At 39.3% G+C, this 23,214-nt stretch overlaps 2 protein-coding genes across 2 annotated transcripts in view; both read right to left on the minus strand.

Moving 5' to 3' along the window:
* The window catches only part of LOC138058857 (uncharacterized), a 38,962-nt gene extending 22,970 nt beyond the window's left edge, over window positions 1–15,992 (minus strand). The window contains exons 1-5 of the mRNA XM_068904305.1: window positions 15,875–15,992; window positions 12,826–12,971; window positions 12,301–12,369; window positions 11,699–11,962; window positions 11,331–11,369 (exon numbers count right to left, since the gene is read on the minus strand). Of these exons, the coding sequence (XP_068760406.1) occupies window positions 11,331–11,369; window positions 11,699–11,962; window positions 12,301–12,369; window positions 12,826–12,889 (436 nt within the window). The 5' untranslated portion in view covers window positions 12,890–12,971; window positions 15,875–15,992. The remainder of the gene's footprint in view (window positions 1–11,330; window positions 11,370–11,698; window positions 11,963–12,300; window positions 12,370–12,825; window positions 12,972–15,874) is intronic.
* A 5,270-nt stretch (window positions 15,993–21,262) lies between these two features.
* Window positions 21,263–23,214, minus strand: LOC138058862 (transcription factor Jun-like). The gene is made up of 2 exons (XM_068904310.1): window positions 21,807–23,214; window positions 21,263–21,273 (listed from the first exon to the last, which is right to left on the minus strand). The coding sequence occupies exon 1, from the start codon at window positions 23,114–23,116 to the stop codon at window positions 21,839–21,841; it is 1,278 nt and encodes a 425-aa protein (XP_068760411.1). The 5' UTR covers window positions 23,117–23,214; the 3' UTR covers window positions 21,263–21,273; window positions 21,807–21,838.

Here is a 23,214-nt window from a genome sequence, read left to right on the forward strand (position 1 = left end):
TACATCATTTTCCTGTTCAGTTTGGCAAAAATGGACAAAATCTAGGGTTCACGGTATTGAAAACGCAAACTGTTCAAACCGTCGTCGCACTCGCACATACTACAGGAGCTATGAGTACTGACGAGCTTGCCTTAGTAATCACAGCAGGGTAAAACGTCCTCATACAATTTTTACCAACTCGCAAAGTCCGCCCAATGTCTTTTCTTCAAGTGGTTACATTTTTTTTCAAAAATTATTCGTTGACCTAATCCTTGTATTATACAGAAAAGACAGAATTCTCATATTTCGAGAACGAGCTGTCTTCCTCTACTTATTCCTTAGTTATTTACATTGTTACTGGAAGATGTAAGCTCGATAGGTTCTTTTTTAATAATCAGGGCCTCAGGAGGCTCAATTTCCTGCTTAAAGCTGAGGTCGTTATTTGCAAAAGCAGGAGTTACCGCGTTTAGACGTAGAGTCCCATCCAGCTCTTGTTGGTTCGGTATTTCCGATAATGCTATTCTCTGGATCTTTCTAGTCCTGTAATGCGTGTCCTCGAGGTTTCGGGAGTGCCATGAGCTCATAAACGGAGAAACTTCTCACAGCGATCCCGGAGAAAAAGGTGGGCATCTACAGAATTTCCATTTAAACAAATTCCACCATTTGGACATTTTGGAATACAGGCGACTGAAACGTGAAATAGAAGTTTTTCATTAATTACCACAATAACAGGATCAAGGGGGAAGGGGGTGGGGGTGGGGGAGAGAAAAGACGGTAAGAAGTTTTGTCCTTCCTCCACTTGCTACAACACATAGGCTGTTACATCAATGGAAACTTTATCACTAGTCACCAGCGTGTGACCTTACTTTCTGACTGTGCAAGAATGCACCGATGCACGCCGGCATGACTGGCATTCGGAGGCCATGGAGAGTTCGGAAGGAAGCCAACAAGAGGCTCGTCATATTGTGAATTGACCATCTCAATACCAGCAGAGAGGTGTATCTGCATTACTATACACCTTATTCAAAATGGGCGTCATTTTAGTACATTTCTGGAAATGTAAATGTAAATGGAATTTGTTTACAAACGGAACACCTTAAGAGCGCTCAGGAGCTAGTCAGTTCTACATGTCAAGTGAAGCTATGATCTTCGCAGTTATGAGCGCAATTTTTGCAATTGCAAAAAATTGCGCTCATAACTTGGACATCCACACGGCCATCCACACGGCCCTCGCCGTGAAATTTATTCTCACTTTCTTGTCATAGTGCGAAATTATTTCAAAGTCGACACCTTATTGGTCAGTTAGTGTGAAAATGGACCGCGCGGTCATGGTAACTCGAGATAAAAATGAACTTCGCAGCAAGGGCAAGATTATAAATAGATTTAAACAGGAGGCCATATGTTATAGGCTCTTCAAATAAATATCATTGGGCACAGGGGTTCGCTCTGTCACCTCTTATTCTCTTGATCTGATTTTAAAATATACGCACTGACCGCGGCGAGATAACATTCATCTTTGTTGTTGGGAAACATAATGTTTACTATTGGTCTCAGTGACGCATGCGTCTCAGAATTGGTTGCAGATCCCGTGCTTAGTGGCAACGTCACGTGTTTGACATCATGGAATTTTTCTTCGGGAAGGATATTATCTGGAAATTGATGATTTTGTAACAAGATGTTATTATCCAGGCAGAGCGGTTGGATTACATTTTACCAAGCACGGAGGACAACTGCATTGCAAATAGAGTGCTTTCACGTGACGTCACGGCGGCCATGTTTGTGTAACTAAACAATGGAACGGCGGCCATGTGATGTATCCATGCAACTAATCCTCCGGGAATTGAGCTCTATTGTCATGCAAATGTTTTCTTTTGTTTCGGTTGTCAAAACGAGGTTACTGATCACGTGAGTGAAAACACTCTATAGATTTACCTTGTAGTTCCTTGACAACACCCAATTCATGTGTGCTAGAAAAAGGTGTATTTGCATCATCACGATCGAGCGAAGAGATTGGTATTACAATCCTCTGGCTGTGGTAGCGATGCGGGGAAATCTGGAGTCCTGCATGCACGTCTTTTTCAACATATTCAGAAGTTTGTTTTGGATTGTTGATGTCGCTTGGCTGATGAGGGTTAAAAACCTCTGGTGTATGAAGAAAAGTTGAAGAGGCCGTTGAAGGTTTCTCTGCAACCGGAAGAGGAAGAATACCATCAGTGTTATTCTTCCACGTTTATTTCATTTTGCCTTAAAATGGCCAAGAAACCACGCCAAATTCAAAAATGGAACGAAGTTCACCTGTAAGATGAAGATTCTCCCGATTCATATTCATAAACAGGATAGTCACATGTGATTGCGCAAACAAGCTACAATCCTGGACAAAAATCGTTAACACTTTCTCAAGTTTAGTTTCGTCGCTTTGGCAATAACTACGAGAAAGGCCAAACAATACCCCCTCCCCCTTCCCCACCCAAAACAAAGTTGTTTATGAAGAAGCGGAAATAACCGAGCTGTCCCTCAACGTTGTTTGGGGTGCAGAGGGGGATCCGCATGCAACAAGCCGATCAGTCACTTCATGGAAAGAATTGGTTTATATATGAATTGGAAAGTGAAAAGTGCCTCAACAATTTTGGTAAAGCAAATATAAGAACAAGGAAAAAAATTGATATGATTTAGAATCGTAGCCAATTAAACAGCAGAGCTAAAGTATCATGAAAAAAGAGAAGATTTCCTCCTTAAGCCATCAAAGCAAGCTAATTGTAAGAGTAAATATCTGCTTGGAATGATTAACTGATGAAATGCGTGATAACCAGGGTTATCAGAATACATGTACTATTGTTTCAAACCTGTTTTCTGCTCGACAGTACGAAGCCTCGTCGCCACGTCAGCCACTGCGGTTTCCAGAACAGTGATCTCGTTTTGAAGTTTGTCAATTTTTTTGTTAGGTTGTAAAAGGTTTGATTGGTTCGGTCATTCGTGTTTTTGACTCTGATGACACTTGATTCTTTTCGGGGACCTAGGGAAAATGACAAATGTTTCAAGCTTTGTCAAGTACATGACTTGTAAGTCAGTTCAATTACTTTTGCGAGAAATGCTAGTCTTTGTTATCATGAACTGATGCACATTCGCTTCTATATTGGTTGAGTGAGTGGCGCTGGATTTTGTTTTCCACTAATCAGTAAATGCCACAAAACTAAAGGAAGCATTAGGTTGTATCGTTAAGAGTTTGTGCTTGTTTCTTCACTAAGCATGCAAATTTCATGCAAATATTTGTTACCCCAGTACTCGCACTTATTCTAAATATCTGCAAAAGAGTAGCTCATCATTGCATAGCAGACCCTTCTTTTCTGGATAGTGGGAGATGTACGAGCCTCCAAAAAGCTGAAGCGAATGAGCGCCGGGGGGGCAGGGGAAGAGGCTTTACTGACTCTCTCTCACTTCCATCTCGTTTTTCTCCTCGTTCCAGTCTCACCTAGTTGCGAACTTTTGGATTTTTTCGCTCTTTCTCGAATATCCAGAAAGGACTCATAGCAGTTTATTTCAGGTTACTTTCTGCTGTTTTTTCACAAGCGAAGAAAAGGTAAGCACAAAGAAAATGCGCAGACACACACACATACACACCAAAAAAACCAGATAGCGACCTGTTAATTATTTCTTTGCGCTATTTAATCGAGCTACCCATGTAAACTATCTTTTTTTGCATGCAAAATAAAATCGAAAACAGTCTTTGCCGTAAAGCGATGTTAGCGAGCACAATGACAAAAGACAAATTTACCGGCCGCCATTTTTTATTCGGTTTTGCAGTTATTGTCTTTCAAAACGCCATTGAGTTGGGGCATGCTTTTGTTTATGCTTACGACGCAGGTGTCAACCGGCGTCAATTAGATCAGATGACAATCTCGAGCCCAGAGCTCTTCTCTTTTACCCATAAATGAGGAAGAGAAGAGGAACCCTGAAGCAAAGTGTCTTGTCATTGGTTTTTCGTAAAGAACAATGCAGAGCGTCTCTGATTGGTGTATTCATCTTAGCACGAGGAGTGAGCAGACGACGTAAGGTTCAAATAGCCATTTTTGGCTATAATAAGAACCCTACGGCACATGTTCTCCTACACAGAGTTTCCCAGAGCCTCGGGTCATGCGCAGACATAAGATCCGAAGATCTGGTGACGAGAATGATCAGATGGATGGAAAGAGTAGGTACCTTGAATTATGTCTCGTATTCTGTATACGCCATCGTCTTTAGACGTCGTCAAAAGTGAAGCGGGAGGAATGCGTGACGTCACGTATCACCTGTCAATTAAAAGATTGACTCTATGGGGATTTTTCTCCACGACAGTTGTTGCTCTAAGAAGCTCCATGCAGCATCTTACAGAGTGCTTCGTTTGACGTGTCTATACGTCTTTCAGTGTTTTTATGGTTTTGGAACCTCTCAGTATAAAGCATAGAAAAATGGGCAAAATACGATTTAGCCACTTTTTGATCGTCATGACCGGCGAATTAAAGCTTCAAACTTCTCGCTTCAGCCAACCCCAATCCAGAGAATTATGTGGATAATACTAATTATTAAAAACTGAACTACGGATATCAGATTTCTAGCATTATCATAGGTTCGCCGGACACAGGCTATCAGTTCATATACCTGCTGTACCTAATATGGTCAAGGAAAGTGTAAGCAATAAAGCAAGTAGTCCTGTTCCGGGACTCCCTCTTACCCCGCCCTGAAAATGGGCCTGGGTTTCTAGATGGTAACCTGAAAACATTTTTGCAGCTCTGAAAAAAAATGGCCGACAAAAGCAGTTTTGGACTGGAATTGACCGAGGCAGAAATCGATGCTTCAGTGGATGAGCTGTTGATCCTGGAGCCTATAATAAAACAATTACTTTACTCGGGCTTCTGGATCAAAATGATTATAGCCAACCCGGTGCTACGGGACTCGTTGGTTAACTATCACTTCATAAACCAGCGCGCCCTCGCAGAAATAATTGTTCATTATAAATAGGGAGATTATGCTTCAGACAAAAGCTCTCAGCTAAGAAACGAAAGGGCGTCCATAAAATAAATATGACGGCGCCCCGGACTAAAAGTTTGAAAATAAAAATAAATGAGCGATTTGATTTTTTTCCTAACGCATTTTCTGCCCTGTGATCTGAAGAAATTAGCTTTATTGCAAAGTGATGGCTTACACTGTTATGCCTTTACCTTGTTTATCTTTTGAAAGCTCTTTGTGTTCAGTTTTCCTAGTTCTCTGCTTTTTTCTATTGCGTGAAGACTTTTTCTGTAATTTGATAGCCTCGTCACTCCTGTCCGAAATTCTAGAAAACAAAATATTATATATAAATATTTTTTTAAAAAGTAACTAGAATAGCGACATTCAAGGCCCATGATCACAGAAAGACACTGCGCGCCGCGTTGAATTTCGCACAGACGGAAAATCCGAAAACCCCCGGTGAGTACCCAATCAAATCACTGGAACTATTGCAAAACATTAACTGACAAGCGCGCAACGTCTTTTGAGTGAACATGGGCCTTCAAGATCTAAGACATGTACTCGGAAAGTCGCTTCATAAGTTCAAATATGCCTCATGGACTCGTAGACTCATAGACCACTTTACATTCTTTTGTATGTATGTTAATTAGACCTTCTACCCTCATTTTGAAACAAAAATTCTTTTGAAATGTGCTTATCGTAGCGAAGCTGGAAAGGCTTATTGCATTAAAACGAAATAATAGTTTTATATGGTCGCCATTATGAAAGAGGTCTATGCAAAGCATTTGTAGAGCTCTTAGCGCTCTCATTGAAGTCACCGTGTCTTAATCTTAAAATCTCTTCCTAGTATGCATGCCACGTTGAGAGGATCATCTTAAATGTGATTGACCAGAAATATTACGCCATGGGTTAGTCTAAATGTCAGTGAAATCCGAAGGGATAGGTTTAATTAAGGTGCTTTTGTACCTCGTGCAGTATTGCGCTCCACAGTAATGTGGCTCCGTGTTTCGCACTTCCTTGTTTCTCTCCTGGACTGCATTTGGAACATCTGGTGTCTCTTTTGACATTTTTACAAGTGCTAACCGAAAAAGAAAAGGAAGTTAAACCCAAACATCATACTTAAACTCAACTTTTTTGGCTACCATTGCACAAAGTAACGTTAACTCTGACCTTTTTCTTCAAAATATAATGAAAACAAATCATTAAAAAGATGATGATCTCATTGGGCCTGGGGAGCATTGAACTTCTCTGGTAGACCCTTGAAAGTGAATTATTTTCAAAAACTAATGTTATCGCTGCTTAGTTTTAAATAATTAATCGTTCTATAAACTGAAAAAATTAATATCCTGTAGTAAGTTTCGCGATTTCGACGCGTCGTCACTTTGGTTTTTCGAACAGTGAAGTGCGTCTCATGGTCTACATCGAGGAAAGGATTGTGTTGTCGGAAATTGCAAATCCAAAATGGTTTTCAGTGGGTACTGAGGGCACAGCTAACGTTAAAGGAAATGGGAAGCGATGATAATTCATCGTTTTCTATGTGAAGCAATGTTCCCCAAGAGTTGGTCGAAGTAAAATAAAAAACGCAAAAAATACAACCTACCATTTCTTGCACGGCCAGCTTTATGTGTGGCTCTGACGTGTTTAGGGTTGTGCAACATTGCTTGGCTTAGTTCCTCACTCACTCGCTTTGCCGAGTGCCTTTGTCTTCTTTGCGACAAGACTTTAAGAGTATGATCTTGTTTCTTGTGTTGGCCAGTGACGCTTAAGATTTTCGAAAAGTCATAACTCTGAGGACCAATAATCAACACGCCTTTGTGTTTTTGTATCACATCGCTTTGCAGACGAACTGTTTCTTCGTGGGCATTGTCATTATTCTTGGGGCTGATCGAAAACTCATGGACACCGCTACCTTTACGCTTATTTGTTAAGTCACTGACTCGATCACTAGTCGAAGCATTATTCTGGTCACCCTGTCTCTGACGTAATTGATCACTTTCGTCTTCAAGGCCATGCGCCGCATTACCACTTCCATATTCTAAATTTTCTATCAATCCACGACCTGAACTGTGAGCTTCATCAGTGATTTGTAAGTTGTTTACCCTTGCTTTTCCGTTTTTCACAATACCTTTACTAGAGTTTGACTTTTCCTTCTCTTTGTCCAGGAAATGTTTCGAAGGTTCAACTTTAGTTTGAGTTTTCTCCTTTCTAGAGAGCAAACTTTCCCAATATTTTGCCTTTTTATGTTCGTTTTGCCAAGATAAACTATCAGTACTTTTTGCACCATCAACATTTTCTTTCGAAATATTGCCTGAATGATTTGCTTCCAAATTTGTTTTATTAACAGATAAATCCATTTTATTTTCTTTGGAAAATTCGTCTTCACCACTCAAGTGAACAACTATCTTCTCGAAACTTCCAGGCGTATTTAAAGATGATCTAGATGCTTGTTGAAGCGTTCTGTAATTGAAATGTTGTCTGTCCTTTTTGTTAGAGTTCATATTTTGAAGCCGCAAAACCACTTTCTGTAATCTTTTTACTGCAATGAGAGTTCCATTCTTGGATGATTTTGTATACTTTGGGTCAGCCATGTTATTCCTGTAACTCTTTTTAAGGGATTCCCTTAAAACATTAAAATATCTCCGTGGGGAGGTATGATTTTCGCTTTGTCCGGAATGCGTTTTGTTCTCCTTTTCAATAAAATTTATCTTCAGTTCCTCCGAAGTTTCAGCTTTGTCCTTCATGTTGTTTGCTTTGCGGGTTGTTTTATTTGCCACGTGTTCAAGATGAAAATTCTCGTTAATTGGAAAACTATCCTCTTTTTTATTTTCTTGTATTGACTTAGGAGATGTGAATGAAGTACCCCTAAATGTTGTAATCGTCCTGTGCAACTTTGATCTTCCGTGTATTCCAGGATTACTTGCCGAATCGTCACCATCTGAAAGTTTCGTGGCATGATTTTCCTTTCCGTTCTTATTTTCGTGTTTCGTGACCTGCGGTAACCTCCTTTTGCGTTGCATTACATCATTCATCCTTTTTTTGTCAAGGATTATTTGTACCTTCTTCGCATTGATCATAGGAGTATTTACAAAGGTCACTCCTTGCCTATTTTTCCGAGAAAGGTCACTCTCCTTTACTGGCATGTCTACTGAAGACGAATTATTTATTTTAGGGCTCTTCTTATGCTCAGTCATTCCATTACGAGTTGTGATGTTCAATGAAACTTCTTTTACAGTAGAGTCATTCACATATTCATGGACCGCATGGGTTTGCCATGGAATTGAGCTCATGAAACTTTGATTATTTATCCTTGGGTTTCCTGTTTCCACGGTATCTTTCTGATCTGTAGATTAAAGCAGATGGCATACCAATATGTTGTATTGCCTTTGTAAGATAGTGATATTGTTCGGGTGGAGTTAGGTGAGAAGGGCAATTCTCAATCTGCATACCCTGACAGCGTTAAGTCCAAAATTGGAGCAGGAACTCATGGAGGGGAACCTCTATCTCCATTAATTACTTGAGTAAACCCTTTTCCTGGTAAATTTATTTTAGTTATAATGAGTGGACGGGTCCCGAGAGAGACAGATTTGTGGACGATTCCCGAGAAAATCTCGACATCATTCAGGACCAACTGGCTCGTGCACTTGAAAAATCAATCAATCACAGGGCTCGTTCCGTTGAGGAAAATTCGTTTTAAAGCTCCAAATGATGGGTGCCTCACGTTTACTTTCCCAACATCTACGTGCGGCCCTCGGTAACAATCGTATCGTCTTTCATCCTTCAGATCACTCATCCCGGTAACGTAGAAGAACAGCCTTTCAAGCTTTCTTCAGTCGTATAATGATAAGTCTCTATCGCCTGTGGGAGCCGTTTCGTAAGGACGTTGCCTACTAATTCAAAGCTGTCTTTGCGCGGTTTACTGACTATGCGGGAAAAGCAGATCTTAACAAGTGTTATTGAAATCCGAAAAGAAAAGTCCACGCATTTTTCGAAGATAATTAATCAACAATATTTGTAAAAAGCTTTCAAATACAAAGCAATGTATGGCGCCCTATTCCAAACTGAAGCTTAATTATCTCTGAAGAATGCATGGTTACCCCCAATTTTCTATTTGGATACCAAGAGCATTTCCTAAGTTCTGCTTTCCCCTCATAGTTTTGAACCGCGCAAAAATATCCCTGTATTAATAAGCACAGCCGATAGGAAATCCGAGTATCTCGAGATGCGCAGAACGTATGCGCAATAACAATTGTAGGCACCGTCCTTAAAGATCCTCTAATGTCATTTGTCGACGGCGGCCCTACAAGTAAATTGTTCCGTAACAATCAAGCACCCGAGCGAAAACGCAGGCCTGGCAGTGTCTTTCACACGAGAACCTGTACCGTCATTCACTCAGCACGTACGACCCCTCGCACTAAGTCAAGAAGGAGTTCACTTATTGGCATACCTTTGTTTTTACTGAGGATGTCTTCAGCTTTCTTCGCTATGGCTCCTCCTGTCTTGTTTATCAAATCATCAACTATCGAATGCATTACCACTCTGGCTCCTTAGTGAGAAAATACAGCAATGTTTTTTTTTTTAAAGCTTTCTGTTAACAGAGCACATTGAAGATTGGTGGTCATTAACTGTGATTGGTTTTGAGCGGCCAACCAGAAAATGCTGTCCCATTCGCCAAATGAAATTTGTAAAATTTGAGTAAAAAAACTGTCCAACATGGCGGCCGATCACAAGCGCAGTGTGAAAATCCTGTAAACACATTTATAAAACGTGATCCCAGGCATTTGTCTCATTATTGCCTGCATATTAGTCTGATAACTTGTAGACAGCTGCTTCATTCTGCAAAATGGAGTTTATTTTTCCCTTGTTTATCTGGTCTGTAGTATTTGATGAACTCAACGGAAATCCAACATACCTTTGGCCTTCCAAATTCTCCATATTCTATGCATAACGGAAATCCAAAGACCGCTAAGTTGTTCAAATGTTTTGAAAGCAACGCCTAGACTTTCGGGGCCTAAGTCATAAAAGAGAAATTTTGCGTTACATCTTAGTAGGTAACCTTGATTATCTGAAATGGCTCTTCATTTTATCAGGTATGTAATATGCAGGCAACAATGCTCTAGAATGATCCAGGATATGCAAACCTCACCTTTTATTAATACACAGCTTCTTACCTGACTTAAGCTTATTAGCAAAATCTTGATCTGATTTGGCTGAAAAAAAAAAAGTTAATTAATTAATTAAAGCCTGAAACTAACTGACAAGTTTGTATTGTCCAGTGTTCCCCTAGGGATTCAAAACAATGGTGAGTTGACACTCAGAGAGCCTAGTGTCAACACTAGTGTTACGCTGTGTTTCTCTCAAGTGCGACCGCAAACGTTTTCCTACCAAGAGTATGCGTTACTTTTAAATGGCATTTCATTTGTGTTATCGGTCAAATCCGTTTTTACCTACAATAGGTTGAATATGCACTCTACCTAGTTTAAAGCAGCCGTCAAAAAACACTTGTACCGTCCCTCAAGCTCTGTCCTAGGCATCTCAACAAATCTCCTTAATGTTTCGTAACATCCTATCGGTTTCTGTATTCATACATTTATCCACTCAATCTCAACATTATAACCGTGATGGTGAGGGAACAAAGAACTGTACTATGCACTTATCGGGACTCGAACTCGGATACTTCAAATCTATGTTACTTACTCCTGTGTCTTCAGAACTACACTACATCGACGAACATGCTCAAACCAACACAGTTCTTTTCGTTATTTACTTTTTGTGTAATATTAAGTCAATTGATATCCATGTATAATAAACAAAAGTAATTCTAACCTGACCCTACTTTTTCTCTAGGCTTAATTTAGGCTTCAAAAAAATGTAGGCACTTCAATTCATCTAAGTGCGTATTCAACCTACTGTAGGTAAAATGAGGATCACAAATTCAAAGTGGATAAAAACGGATTTTACCGGCAACATATAAGCTCTTCCCAATTCAAGGCTGATGCTATGTAATTTTGGGTTTGTGTGACGTCATGTAGGTAGTTTGGCCGTTACGTCATTTTGGATGTCGCAAGCAATAGATCGTCTATTGCCAACAAAATGAGCCAATGAGAAAGTTTCTCATTGGCTTATTTTGTTGGGTCATCCAGCATTTGTGCATTTCGCCATACTGTTTTATCTGTCTCAAGGGATTGGTTACCCTGAAAACTTTTTTGCTCTTTCGGCATTTTTAAACTACAACTTGACTTAAAAATTGTTTAGCAGATAAAAAATGGCGGATTGTTTAGCTGGCTGACCTAATTCCCCACCCCCCCTCCCCCCACCCCAAAATACTAATGCATTTGTGAGAACTCGCTTTTCATCATGCTCATATATACCTTTTTTCAACTTTTTCATGACATCTATAGCATCGCCAACTAAAATAAAGAAAACTAAAATAAGAAAAAATCTTTTTTTCGGATTCCACTGTTCTTAATCTGAAAAAGGAAAACCAAGACGAAATATACAATCTACATTTTAAAGTAATTTACGGTTAACTTTACAGCTATTTAAAGGTATTCAGTAAGAGTCGACTTGCCGTGTTTAACATGAAAAACGTTGCTGGTAACTACAAAAGACAGCTCAAGTAATATTGAGACGCATATATTTTCATCCAAGCTACAAGTTGAGTGAATTTACTTTTGTGTTACTTACAGAATGGAAGGCAGCACAGTAATTTCTATCAAGTACAAGCTTATAGAGTTACCTTTGGCAAAATTTATGGTGCTCTCAAAGTCAGCATCACCAGAACGTTCATAGTGTTTGTCTCCATACGAATTTGAATCCTTCCCACCATCCTCCGAGGACCCACCCCAGCCCTCGCCGTCACCCGAAGTAACGAATGTTTTCGTCGCATACGTTCGTGGGATTCTCGGCGGCAGCTGCACACGTACTTTGATGCGCTCATCTTCGTTAGCACTCTGACCGGATTCGAATCCAGAGACGTCATCGTGTTCGCTTGAACTCAAACCTTAAATACAAAAAGGTAAGAACATTTGGCATTGTTTAGACTTTTAATTGTTTTTGCCGTCTATGATAATCGTCATTACCAAGCACCAAAAATCCTGATAAAGTAGCCTGCGAGCAAGCTCCTTTGTTTGGGGCCTCGAGCAAGGAACTGCTTATGCGCGAAGAATGGGATGAGGAGAAGTGACTCAACGCATTCTTCTCGCTCGATGCTCAAACAAGTGATAATGTAGCTTGGGGAGCCTTGAAGACAGATATACCGTTACGACCGTTAACATTTCGTCAGTAGGACTCGAACACGTTTTCTTCAAACACAGTATTTTTCTTGTTTCAGTTCCTTACCGCCGTTTTCTTCCCAGCCGTCTTCTTTATTCCATGGTCTTTTCTGGCTTAACAAATCAATACTCTGTCCTGAAAACGGATGATTAAAAAGGGCATTATTGAATCTGTAAGCAAATAAGCGTTTCGTTAGAATTCTAAACAGAGACATTCATTGCAGCTAATGTCGTTTTAAGGCTAAGAAGCATTTCAAGTTTTTGCATTTGCATTAAGGACCCTAAAATCTGCACCGGCGACGTCATCGAAAACAAGCCAAAGTAAAGAGCTTCATGAGCACTACAGGCGCTCCACACAGACGTTATGAATTCTTGCACATTTATTTCCAGTTCTCTGCAAATCTGCTACCCAAAATGACTCATTCTCAAGTTCCATGGGCACGTTAGCACACTAAGACAACTCTTGATTTGATAATTTGTTGGTAGCTCGGCCAGTTTGTAGAAGTAATATTAATTGCAACAATCACGAAACATTCTAGTAGTTTTTATTCGTCGACATCGATTCTTAGGTTTCCAGTACGGCCTATATTACCTTCACAACATCGCTGTGCCAGTCCCTGTATTGTGAGTAGAATAACGATACAGCAGAAGTTCATCGCCCCAGGCGATGCGGGCCGAGCCCAACTCGGGAAAGCGCTCACATTGATTACGTCATAGGAGGATAACGGCTTTGCGAACCTGCAGTAAATTCATGCATGTTTTGTGAATAATTATCGTAAATATACGTCTAATTATAACACACGGTTTTCTCCAAACACTTCCAACTTTTGAATGATATTCAATTTTACTGTTCTGCGAATCGACAAGCTGCAAAAATCAGTCGCCTTCGAATAGAAATGTAATTAAAGGGACTATGTCACGTTATTTAAAGGTGTTTCGGGGAAATCTCTAGTTAATCAAGAGGTTACAAACTCGAAAATGGTAATGTCATGTAATGTGGAATTCCTTAACTGATAAAATTATTGTTTTATCACAAACAGGATGATTCTGAGCAAAAACGATTGACTTTTTTCAAGGTATATTACCCAAATGCAATCCGCTTCAATCTTGTCTATTTGTGTCCATCCATGCCTCTCTTTCCTTTTCGTGTATTTCTTTTATGTTGTTCAACAGTTTCAAGTGGTTATTGCAATGTTTCATTCTACTTTTTGGGCATTTTGGGTGTCATGCCATTACATCATTTTGCGTGACATAGCCCCTTTAAGAAACGACTGTTTCACTTGGTCAACCTATATGTGAGCATGTCAAACTGTTTATTTAGGGTGCTTGCGATTGACCTTATTCGGCCGGAATAAGAATAGGTGGAGTGATGATTTAAAACACTATGTGTGGCGTTTTGCAGCAACAAGGATAATAAAGCTATGTTTAAAATAGCATTTTAGCAGATGTTGGACAATGTTAATCAGAATCTCCGCAAAAACCAAGGATTTCTAACTTTTCTATTCCATGTATTCCTATTCCGGAATACCGTCAATCGAACGCGCCCTTAATAAAGAAATTTAAAATGATAATTTTAATATTGATTTTTCACATGAAACTCCCCTTAGTTCACGTTGTTTGATTGTTTGTGGTTTAAATTTAACCATTGTGTTTCCCTCTGGCCTTAAATAGTTATTGTATTGTATTGTACTCCAGAACTGCTGTAACATTGTTTTGTCATTTTATTTTCACAGATGTATTATGAGAATTTAATCATGTTGAGATCAACATGTTTAGATCACGAACCAGTGAAGAAAGCCTCTCCTGGTTTTGCCGGGTCGATTTACTCACGTGTCCCGGATAACTGAGAAATTCACAACTAAATTTAAAGTTGAACGAAAGAATCGTCTTTGTCATTATCACTTTTGTGTTTATGGTATCCTCTCTAGGAAATAGACCTTATTCGCGATAGCTGCCATGTTGGATTTGCTATTATCATGCAAATTAGCCACACACTTCTGAGAGGGCAAACAACACAAGTTCGAGAGGTTATAATGAACATCTTAGCCACACAGATGATTTGTTTCATGTTCATTGAATGTTTATCACCTAAGTAGTAAAACAGAATGCTTACACAAGTTACTTCGATTTTTTTTGCTGAATAATTAGCAGATAACGAAGTAGAAAGTCAAAATGTCGGAGGCAATCAAAAGATATAAAATTATTATTAAAGGTACTTAATTCTAAATTCTAAAATGTACTTTTAGCAATGTTAATTCAATATTTCGACGAAACGATTTTCCGCAATTTGCCTTTATTCCAATGTTTGCCCCCCAGGATAACACATGGCTAATTTGCATGACAATTGGAAAACCAACATGGCGGCTTTGTTTGCTCAGTGAACTAACCTATGAATGGCTCTAAATTTGCCGGTGACCTTGTAACGAGCTTGTATTGAAAACAGACCTTACCGCTTTTATCATGTAAATTGAGTTGTTGTAATTCTAATTAGCCTGGCCTCGTTTCCATTCTTAGGCCAGGTAACTTAGCTACAACTGTAAAAAGGTCTAATTGTTAAATGGCAGCTAATTTAAGCAAACACTTCACCGATTAGGGACTATTTCGAGCCAATTTTATTAAATTAGAATTAGCTCAGATCACTAAAGAAGGTTGAAGAAGATATGGAGGGGGGGAGGGGAGAGGGGGGCAATGTTATTACAAACGCCTTCAGCAAGCTCCAGGAAAAATTAACAAGGAAATCTGAAGCAGTGCGATTGTCTAAGACCCGAATACCCTGAAAACTAAAAATTAGCCTTGAACGATTTAAAAAATCGTTCATGCAAAAGAACAACTTAATCGGATTAGAACATGTAAAGAAAGTTTAGAACCCCATAGCTTAAATTCCCCGGATGAAGCCGCTTTTCAATGAATTTATATTATGCGGTATACCAAGTTATTTTTCTGCTACATTAGAGTGTGTGCCTCTAGGGTTCTTTTCACCAGCCTTGAGAGTTGCTTTTCAGCTCCTTCATGAGAAGAATTTTACACATATTATGACCTGGCTACCTATTAAAATCATGTTATTGTTGGGCTACTCTTTGTCATGGTGCGAAGAACTTTCTTCGAGACCAGAGTTTTCCATTTTGTAAAGAGAAATTTGAAAATATCCACATGCGCTAAAGGCGACAGAATTATTGGTACCCGTCAAAAAGGTACCAAATTATATCAGCTGACGTGATCACCTGAAGGCTGCGATTTGCCCCAAAATAAAATAAAAATTGGTAAGCAGAATGATTGTTTACCGAAAAACGCTGTGTCAAGTGTGATGATACACAAATCAAGAACTTTTGTTTTATTTTGTTTAATTAACTTAATAACAACGTATCAATTCAATGAAAGAATGGAACTTGGTGTAGACAAAACTGGAATCGTTATCATGATCGTTTTCAAGTCACTGTACTGCTCAAGGTTTTTTCTTAAACGAGTCGTGTGTTGATTGATTAAAAGCAAATACAGCTAAAATGACAGTACCATCGATGCACTCGCTTATACTCCTTTTTGACGTTAGAAGGTACCCGTTAAGTCTGGTCTTTAGATGACTGAGGTGCTATGTTTACCACTCATATATTCGCTGCTCCCATGAACATTATCGAAAGACTCACCTTGCTATCTACCCAAGCTTGATCTTTCATCTTCTAAAACACCGGCGTTTCAAGATTCAAAATTCCACGCCTTCCGTAAACTTAGTCATGGGTGGCCGTTATCAACACAAGACTGTCAGGTCTCTCTACGCATGACCAACAGTGCGATTCGAGAACCACGCGATGATTTAAGCAAAGTGGAATGACACTTCCATCGAAGGTCCATTGTCCTTAAATCCTCTGCGCAGAATAATAATAATAAAGAATAATGAGATCCTTGTCTGTATTCGCTCCAACGGTTTTAAAATTGATGATTGGTACATGGCCAGATGTCCAGATGTCTATTCATTAACCACTGATCCGTGGACCTGCGTTAGGTTATGCGAGCCCGTAATATTTGGGAAAATTTCTTCTCTGTCATTGACGTGTAAGAACTTTGTTTGCCAGACGCAATGAAACACTTTTGTACGACGGATTTAATCAATCAGTGTGAGTCACTAAAAAACTTAGTTATTTTTTTCAACTGCAAAAGAAATAGCACCAGGAAAAAATTCTTTAGGTTAACATATAAAACGATTCTATGATCAGGGGCACCCAACGTCGATGTTCGGAAAGTATCTGTTCGGAAGACAATTTGAAATCTAGAATTTTCGGAACCTTTGTTGTAAAATTTCTTGCTTCCCTACCTGTCCTAGGATTTTCGGACATCTAAAAAATGGTATAATTGCCCATTTTTAACGGTTTTTGACCCTAAAAAGGTCACCTAGAATTTTCGGGGACTTTTTTTCTGGCTGAAAGTTTCGAAAAGGTAAGTTTTGATCCCTATAATTTTCGGACCACTAGACTTTCAGCTAGGAAATCCGAACAGATGAAAAATTTTTAGGGGATAAAAATATGCCTATATCTGCCGTTCAAATACTAAAATACGTTGAACGATGCCCCTGTATGTTGTGCCCTAACTAACAAAACCAATATTGATAGTTACGATTTGTCGTAATTAGTATATGATCAAAAAAGCAGGAGTAGTGTCGAGTTTAGTTATTAAATCGACTTCTAACAAAGCTTAGTCTGACTTGTCTCTTGTGCGATCCATGTTCTGGCAATGCACCATTGAAGAACATCAATGGCTTGAAGCGGAATAATTCTTAAGGTTGTGTACTGATGTTCCAGCAGCCAGCAAAGAGCCCTTCATTCATGGTCGTTTTTGATTATGTGGCTTCAAACACCGTAAGCCGACTTCGTATTTGAGATAGCAAGCAAAGCAGGCCACATTTGTTGGAGAGATGTTGGCAATACTACCCTCTTCGAGAACTCACTGCGATACTCTATGCGAACAGTTTCGAAACAGTTTGTAGCTTTTAAATCAACTACAGTGTTTCAGTATAAACGCGGGATGTGAGAAGTGGCCCACACGGTTTATAATCCAAGTGTTGTAGTAGATTGATTGCGTTGTCACGGTATTGATCAGAACCCAAACTTATGAACAACACGACGTCAACATGGCCAGGGCATCAGTGACCAGGAACATTCTGTTGCAGAATCTCATGCTGCCGAATATTAATGTTGACAACATGAAATGTTTAACTCAACGTCATAACACCAATATGACTTCAACTTGCGATGATGGAGATAAGGGAACTTAACTACACTCTTTTACGTTTCTTAAGTGAGTGCAAAATAGCACATGCAAGTCGAGAACTCAATCTATCGGAAAGACAGAGACTAGATGAAGTTCTGCGTTGCACTGAAAACAAACAAACAAGCAGGCAAACAAAATCGACATCTTAAGGACGGTAAATGCTTTGTTTATAGTGGAAGTGCACTTAGCTATCAAGCTAGTTTACAGGCACCCCACTTTTAACAATGTAAAAGAAACAATTCAAAGTTAACAGAAACATTATTAAGAACCCCAACTGGCAGGAGGCAACCAGTTGGCTATTTACAAAGCATGGTAGAGTTGAATCCGGGACAACCGGAAACAAATCCTAACCAGAGGTTAGAACGGGATTTGAACCCGGAGCAGCCGCATGCAAACCCAACGCCCTAACCACTCGACCACGCTGCCTCCGGTGCCTACTCCATCAAAGATATTTTTGTGTGGTTTATGAATATGCGGGAAAAGCAGATCTTATATAAAAAGCGTTATTGCAATCCAAAAAGAAAATTAAATTGGGGGTAAGCACGCATTTTTCAAAGATGATTAATCAACAATATTTGTAAAATGCTTTAAATACAAAGCTGTGTATGGCGTTCTTTTTCCAGATTGAAGCTTCACTATTTCTGAAAAATGCATGGTCAACCCCATTCTCCTTTTTGGATACCAGAAGCACTTGCTAAGTTCTGCTTTCTCCACATAGTTTTAAACCACGCAAAATATCGCTGTATAAGTAAACACCACCCATTCTCGTCCCCAGATCCTCGGATCGACCCAAGGCTCTGGGAAACTCAATGTAGGAGAACTTGCGCCGTACAAGGGTTCTTTTAGCCAAAAATAGCTGTTTGTGAACCTTAAGGCGCCTTCTCACTCCTCGTGCTAACATAGATGCACCAATTAGACACACTTTTGATTGTTCTTCACGAAAACTAATGAGAAGCCACTTTGTTTCAGGGTTCCCCAGAGCTCTTCTCTCCCTCAGTCAAGAGCAGAGCTCTCGGGTCCAGATTGTCAGTAAACCCGAGTATCCCGAGATGCGCAGAATGTGTATATGCGCAATAACAATAGTAGGCACCGTCCTTAAGTTCACAGCAATATTGGCGTTATCTTCAAGACACTTCACACAACTAAATACCCTATAAAGCCGAAGATATCAATTAGTCACCGGCCACTAAAAACACTCAAGTTTCTACGTCGGGCAGTGCAGGTATCCTACTTTGACAAACAGCCAATATCCTTTTGTGGGTTGAGTAGAATTTTGCGAATGCATCATCATCGCAAGACGAAACAACAGCCTTTGTTGCCTCTTAATTAATGACCCAATCGCTCCCAGGGCCTGCTACAACCAGAAAATTGTATGCTGGGTATGTATGACGGTGCCTACTAATTCAAACGTATTTTTGTCCCGGTTTATGATTACGCAGGAAATGTAGATCTTAACAAGTGTTATTGAAATCCAAAAAGAAAATTGGGGGTAACCATGCATTTTCCAAAGATAATTGATGAGTAATATTTGTAACAAGCTTTAGAATACAAAGGAATGTATGGCGTTCTTTCTCAAATTGAAGCTTAATTATCTCTCAAAAATGCATGGTTACCCCCAATTTTCTTTTTGGATACCAAGAGTACTTACAAAGATCTACTTTCTCGGATAGTTTTAAACTGCGCAAAAATATCACTGTATTGGTAAGCATCACTGATAGGAAAACCGAGTATCACGAGATGCGCAGAAAGTATGCGCAATAACAATAGTAGGCACCGTCCTTAACATAAAGACAAAAGAATGTAAAAGTGGTCGCCATTTATGACAGTGGTCTATGCTCTGTCACGATCGCATTGTTGGTTTCATCTGTGTTCTTCTCAATTAAAGCCGGTACCAGACCCCATTAGAATAGTCGACTGGAAAATTGTCTCATCGATTCACCATCCATACATAAACAGTTCGCTATCATGGGCGTCATAAATCGCTTTGAGATAACACTCGCACCATTCTAACAATACTGAAACATGCTACAACAAGCTGCTATCTTCCACACAGGGAAAAAACCTTCGTGTCCGAACCAAAATAAGAAAGAAAAAACACGCTGAGCACACAATCTTGTATCAAATGCAAGGAGAGATCTGGAACAAGCAAAACTCGCCATTTTTTGGTGCTTAAACCTAAATAATCCAGAACCGTGGCGAAACACCAAAACGTTGTTACTTTCAGTCTCTCTATGTGATACCCCAACCCATCCACTTTGCGTAAAACCTAAGGAAACGTCACATGAGGTATTTTGGGTGGATGTCGATTCTTGATGGGGACAGGCCTGACACCAAACAACAAAGGGCTGTCTTTTCTTTCATTTTTTTTTATTACAAAATATAAACGTTATTTGATAAGAACTCGTTTCTCTCACTTTACATTTGATAAATTTGTTAACATTAAGTCCCATCAAAATCGCAATGTTACAAAATTTACAAAGTAAATCTTCAAACTCACAAATTCTAAAATTTAAAAAAGGTAAGTTGGTGCAGTTAAAAACAATTTTTGTCCCTGTTATCATTGCTTGTTTAGACCACCTGTATCTCTTCAGCTATCTTAAAGCAGACTAAAAGTCTTTTAAGAATGCGAGAGCAACATTTTGCTCTACGCAAGAACTGGCAAAATCATCATTGAACGTATCGCCACAATCGTGAATAAATGAGTAGGAAATAGGGACATGACTAGTCCTTCCTTATTTAAGTGTTAGGTTACCGTGAATATCAGTATCGTCAGTATACTCCTCGAGACGTCAACATTGGCTAATGGAGAGTAAATAATGGTGTAGACTACCAGATTATTCGCCAATTTTTTTTTCACTTTTTAGGTCTTTAATTTGGCAAACTACAAAAAGAAATTATCTCTGTGAAAAATACGGAACGATTGTTTAAAAAATAATGTTGATTTGAGTGAAATTATTTAACGGTTTTGCTGGAATCCTCAGAAGTTTATGATTGATTGCTTGTAATCTTTTGTTGCTTCAGCTTAAATTACACACCATTATGTGAAGATTATACCCAGTAAAGGTATAGAAATAGATGTCATTGATGCTGTTAATCCATAACGAGTACCTGCCTGGATTGAGCTGGTAACCATTTTGGAGAGAAGAGAATTTTTTTCGGCCTTCTCTTACCCTGGCAGAGTAACAACAAACCCCACCTGGAAAGAATTGGGAATAGCGAGGATGAAATTTGAAGATCAGGTTTTAAAACTGCTGAAAAGTTAAATCAGTTCGCAAAGAGCTTGCTTTCAAGCTCACAACATGCCAAAATGGCATGATATCCCATTAGATCAACGCAAAAGGACAAACGTCGATCACTCCCTTACAGTAATTTGAAATTTAAGCTTGTTTCTGTCGTTGCCACTAAGTAATTAACTGCAGCAATGCTCATCGTCCAACTGGTGATATACACCCTCATAAGTCTAATATATGCCGTTTTCCGCTATTGACGTCGAACTCTTGCTTTCAAATTTTATTTAGAAATGTACAAAGGCCCAAAACTTTTCCGATTTCTTTTCTTGTTTGAAGCCTTTGTACATTTCTGAAGCATGAGTTTGACGTCATTAGCGGAAAACGGCATATATTAGACTTATTAAAAGGGTGTATACCACTACTACTACTACTACTACTACTACTACTACTACTACTACTACTACTACTACTACTACTACTACTACTACTACTACTACTACTACTACTACTGCTTCGGCTTTTGCTACTGCTACTTCTTGACTGGGATTTGCCTGGAACGAAGATGTAAACCAAAGGCAAATTCAGTAAACTTAGTTTTCCCTATAGCAATTTCGGTTTTAAACTACCTTTTTAATTCTTACCGAAAACATGAACTTTAGAAAACCTTTGGTTGGGCAACACTAACGGAAACGCTTTGTTTCTTTATTCTCAATCCAACAGAAATTTCCAGGAAAAAGCAACAAAAAACACACACCCAAACAAAAAAACATAACAAAAACAGGAGTGGTATAGTAATTTTATAGCGCATGCATCCAATGGGTTCGAGTATTCCTTTGAAGTTAACGTTTCTTTTTTCAAAAACCGTTTTGCCTTTCTTATCATCATTAATAGCCTAAAACAAACGGACAACCGTGTTATATAAAATTAGAACTTCAAAGCTGAACTGTAGATTATATGTGTTCAAAACACAACGACCTTTTCGTAATACAGAACACTGTATATACACATTCAGCGATGACAATGCAATAAACGTTAACAGGGCAGCTACATGCAAAGAGACTAAAATAACGTATTAACTTCTTACCTAGGGACTAATATTCAATGAGCTTCCAGTTATTAAGTTTCACCATTGAAGGATTCCGTATACTGTATATGAGCCTCCTCACAACCATTACTCACATGTTTAATAAATTTCTGTTCCAATTGCTGTCTTTTTCGTTTTAGCTTCTCCAGTTCTTCCATTAATTTAGAATTTTCTAAGTAAAGCTCTTCAACAGTTGTCTCGAGCCTTGATTCTCGTATAAGCTTCTTCTGACGGCATTTCCACGACGCAAAACGGTTTTTCTCGCGTTTTCGTTTCGTTTTTGTGAACCCTCGCACATCGATGTCCTCCTTGGTTGTCTGTGAATGCTCATCCAACGAGTCCACTTCCTGCGTCGACGAGGACAGGTTATAAAGTTTTGTGTGGATTGTTAACCAATGTTTAGGCGTTTGATTTTCGTGGGTAGTGTCGCCCTTTTCCTGAATCCATTTGCTATCGACGTAATCATGGACGCCATGTTGTAGCTCAGGATCCATATTTCCTGCAGTTTTGCGGTCGCTTTCGAATTCCTCATAGAAGGATTCATGTCCCGTTTTCTCAGCCTCTGGACTGAGAAGCAAAGATGAACAGGTTGAGGATAAATCCGAGTCATCTTCGCCAGACTGATTTGACGAGCAATCTTTGAGCGAGCATTGTTGATAACCAGAAAATCCCTCCTCCAGGGTCTCGACTTTGAACCACTCTGAAACTTCCGATCCCTCGAGTTCATGGCTACTCTCTCGTCTATTGAACGTAAAACTATCAAGCTCTTGGCTTGGCTTTGTTTTTACTCTACCGGTCAACTTAGCAGGTAGAAAAGCATCTTGAAAAGGTGGTAAACGATACGATGAATCAAATCTGTAAGAGATAAAACTACATTTTGAGTCATCAAGAACTTTGGTTGATTCATTGGACGCTGTCGTCTCGTTGTTACGAGGTTGTGTAAATTCTCTCTGTTCCCTAAGACGCTGTAACGCATCCGTGAATCCCCTGGCAAACACCTCTTGTTCTGCGGTAACTTGCTGCGTTGAATAATCTTCTTGTGGAACAAATATTGACGGCGATGGAGGAGAACTTGATTGAAGTTTCACCGGATACGTCTCTGGGAAATTCCTCCACACAATTGTCTCAAGGTCGGGTGAGGAAATTCCAATGTCTGGGGACCTCAGCAAATCAGAGATATCAAAGTCTTCTTTTCTTCCAGCATTTTTGCAGTCGTTCGCTAAATTTAACCACATCTTTCCATTGTCGTCTGCGTGGGAATTTTTGTTCGGAAGAAGAAAGCTCTGATCCTCATAAATGGTCGTCTCCATTTTATTCACAGAGGCGGTGCTTAACGAAGGTAGTAGAAATTTACCAAAATAATCAAGGAATTTGTTAATGAAGTTCCCCTTTGATAAGCTTACAACCA

This window comes from Montipora capricornis, chromosome 8 (genome assembly GCF_036669925.1).
Source record: "Montipora capricornis isolate CH-2021 chromosome 8, ASM3666992v2, whole genome shotgun sequence".
In the NCBI taxonomy this organism is placed as follows: domain Eukaryota; kingdom Metazoa; phylum Cnidaria; class Anthozoa; order Scleractinia; family Acroporidae; genus Montipora; species Montipora capricornis.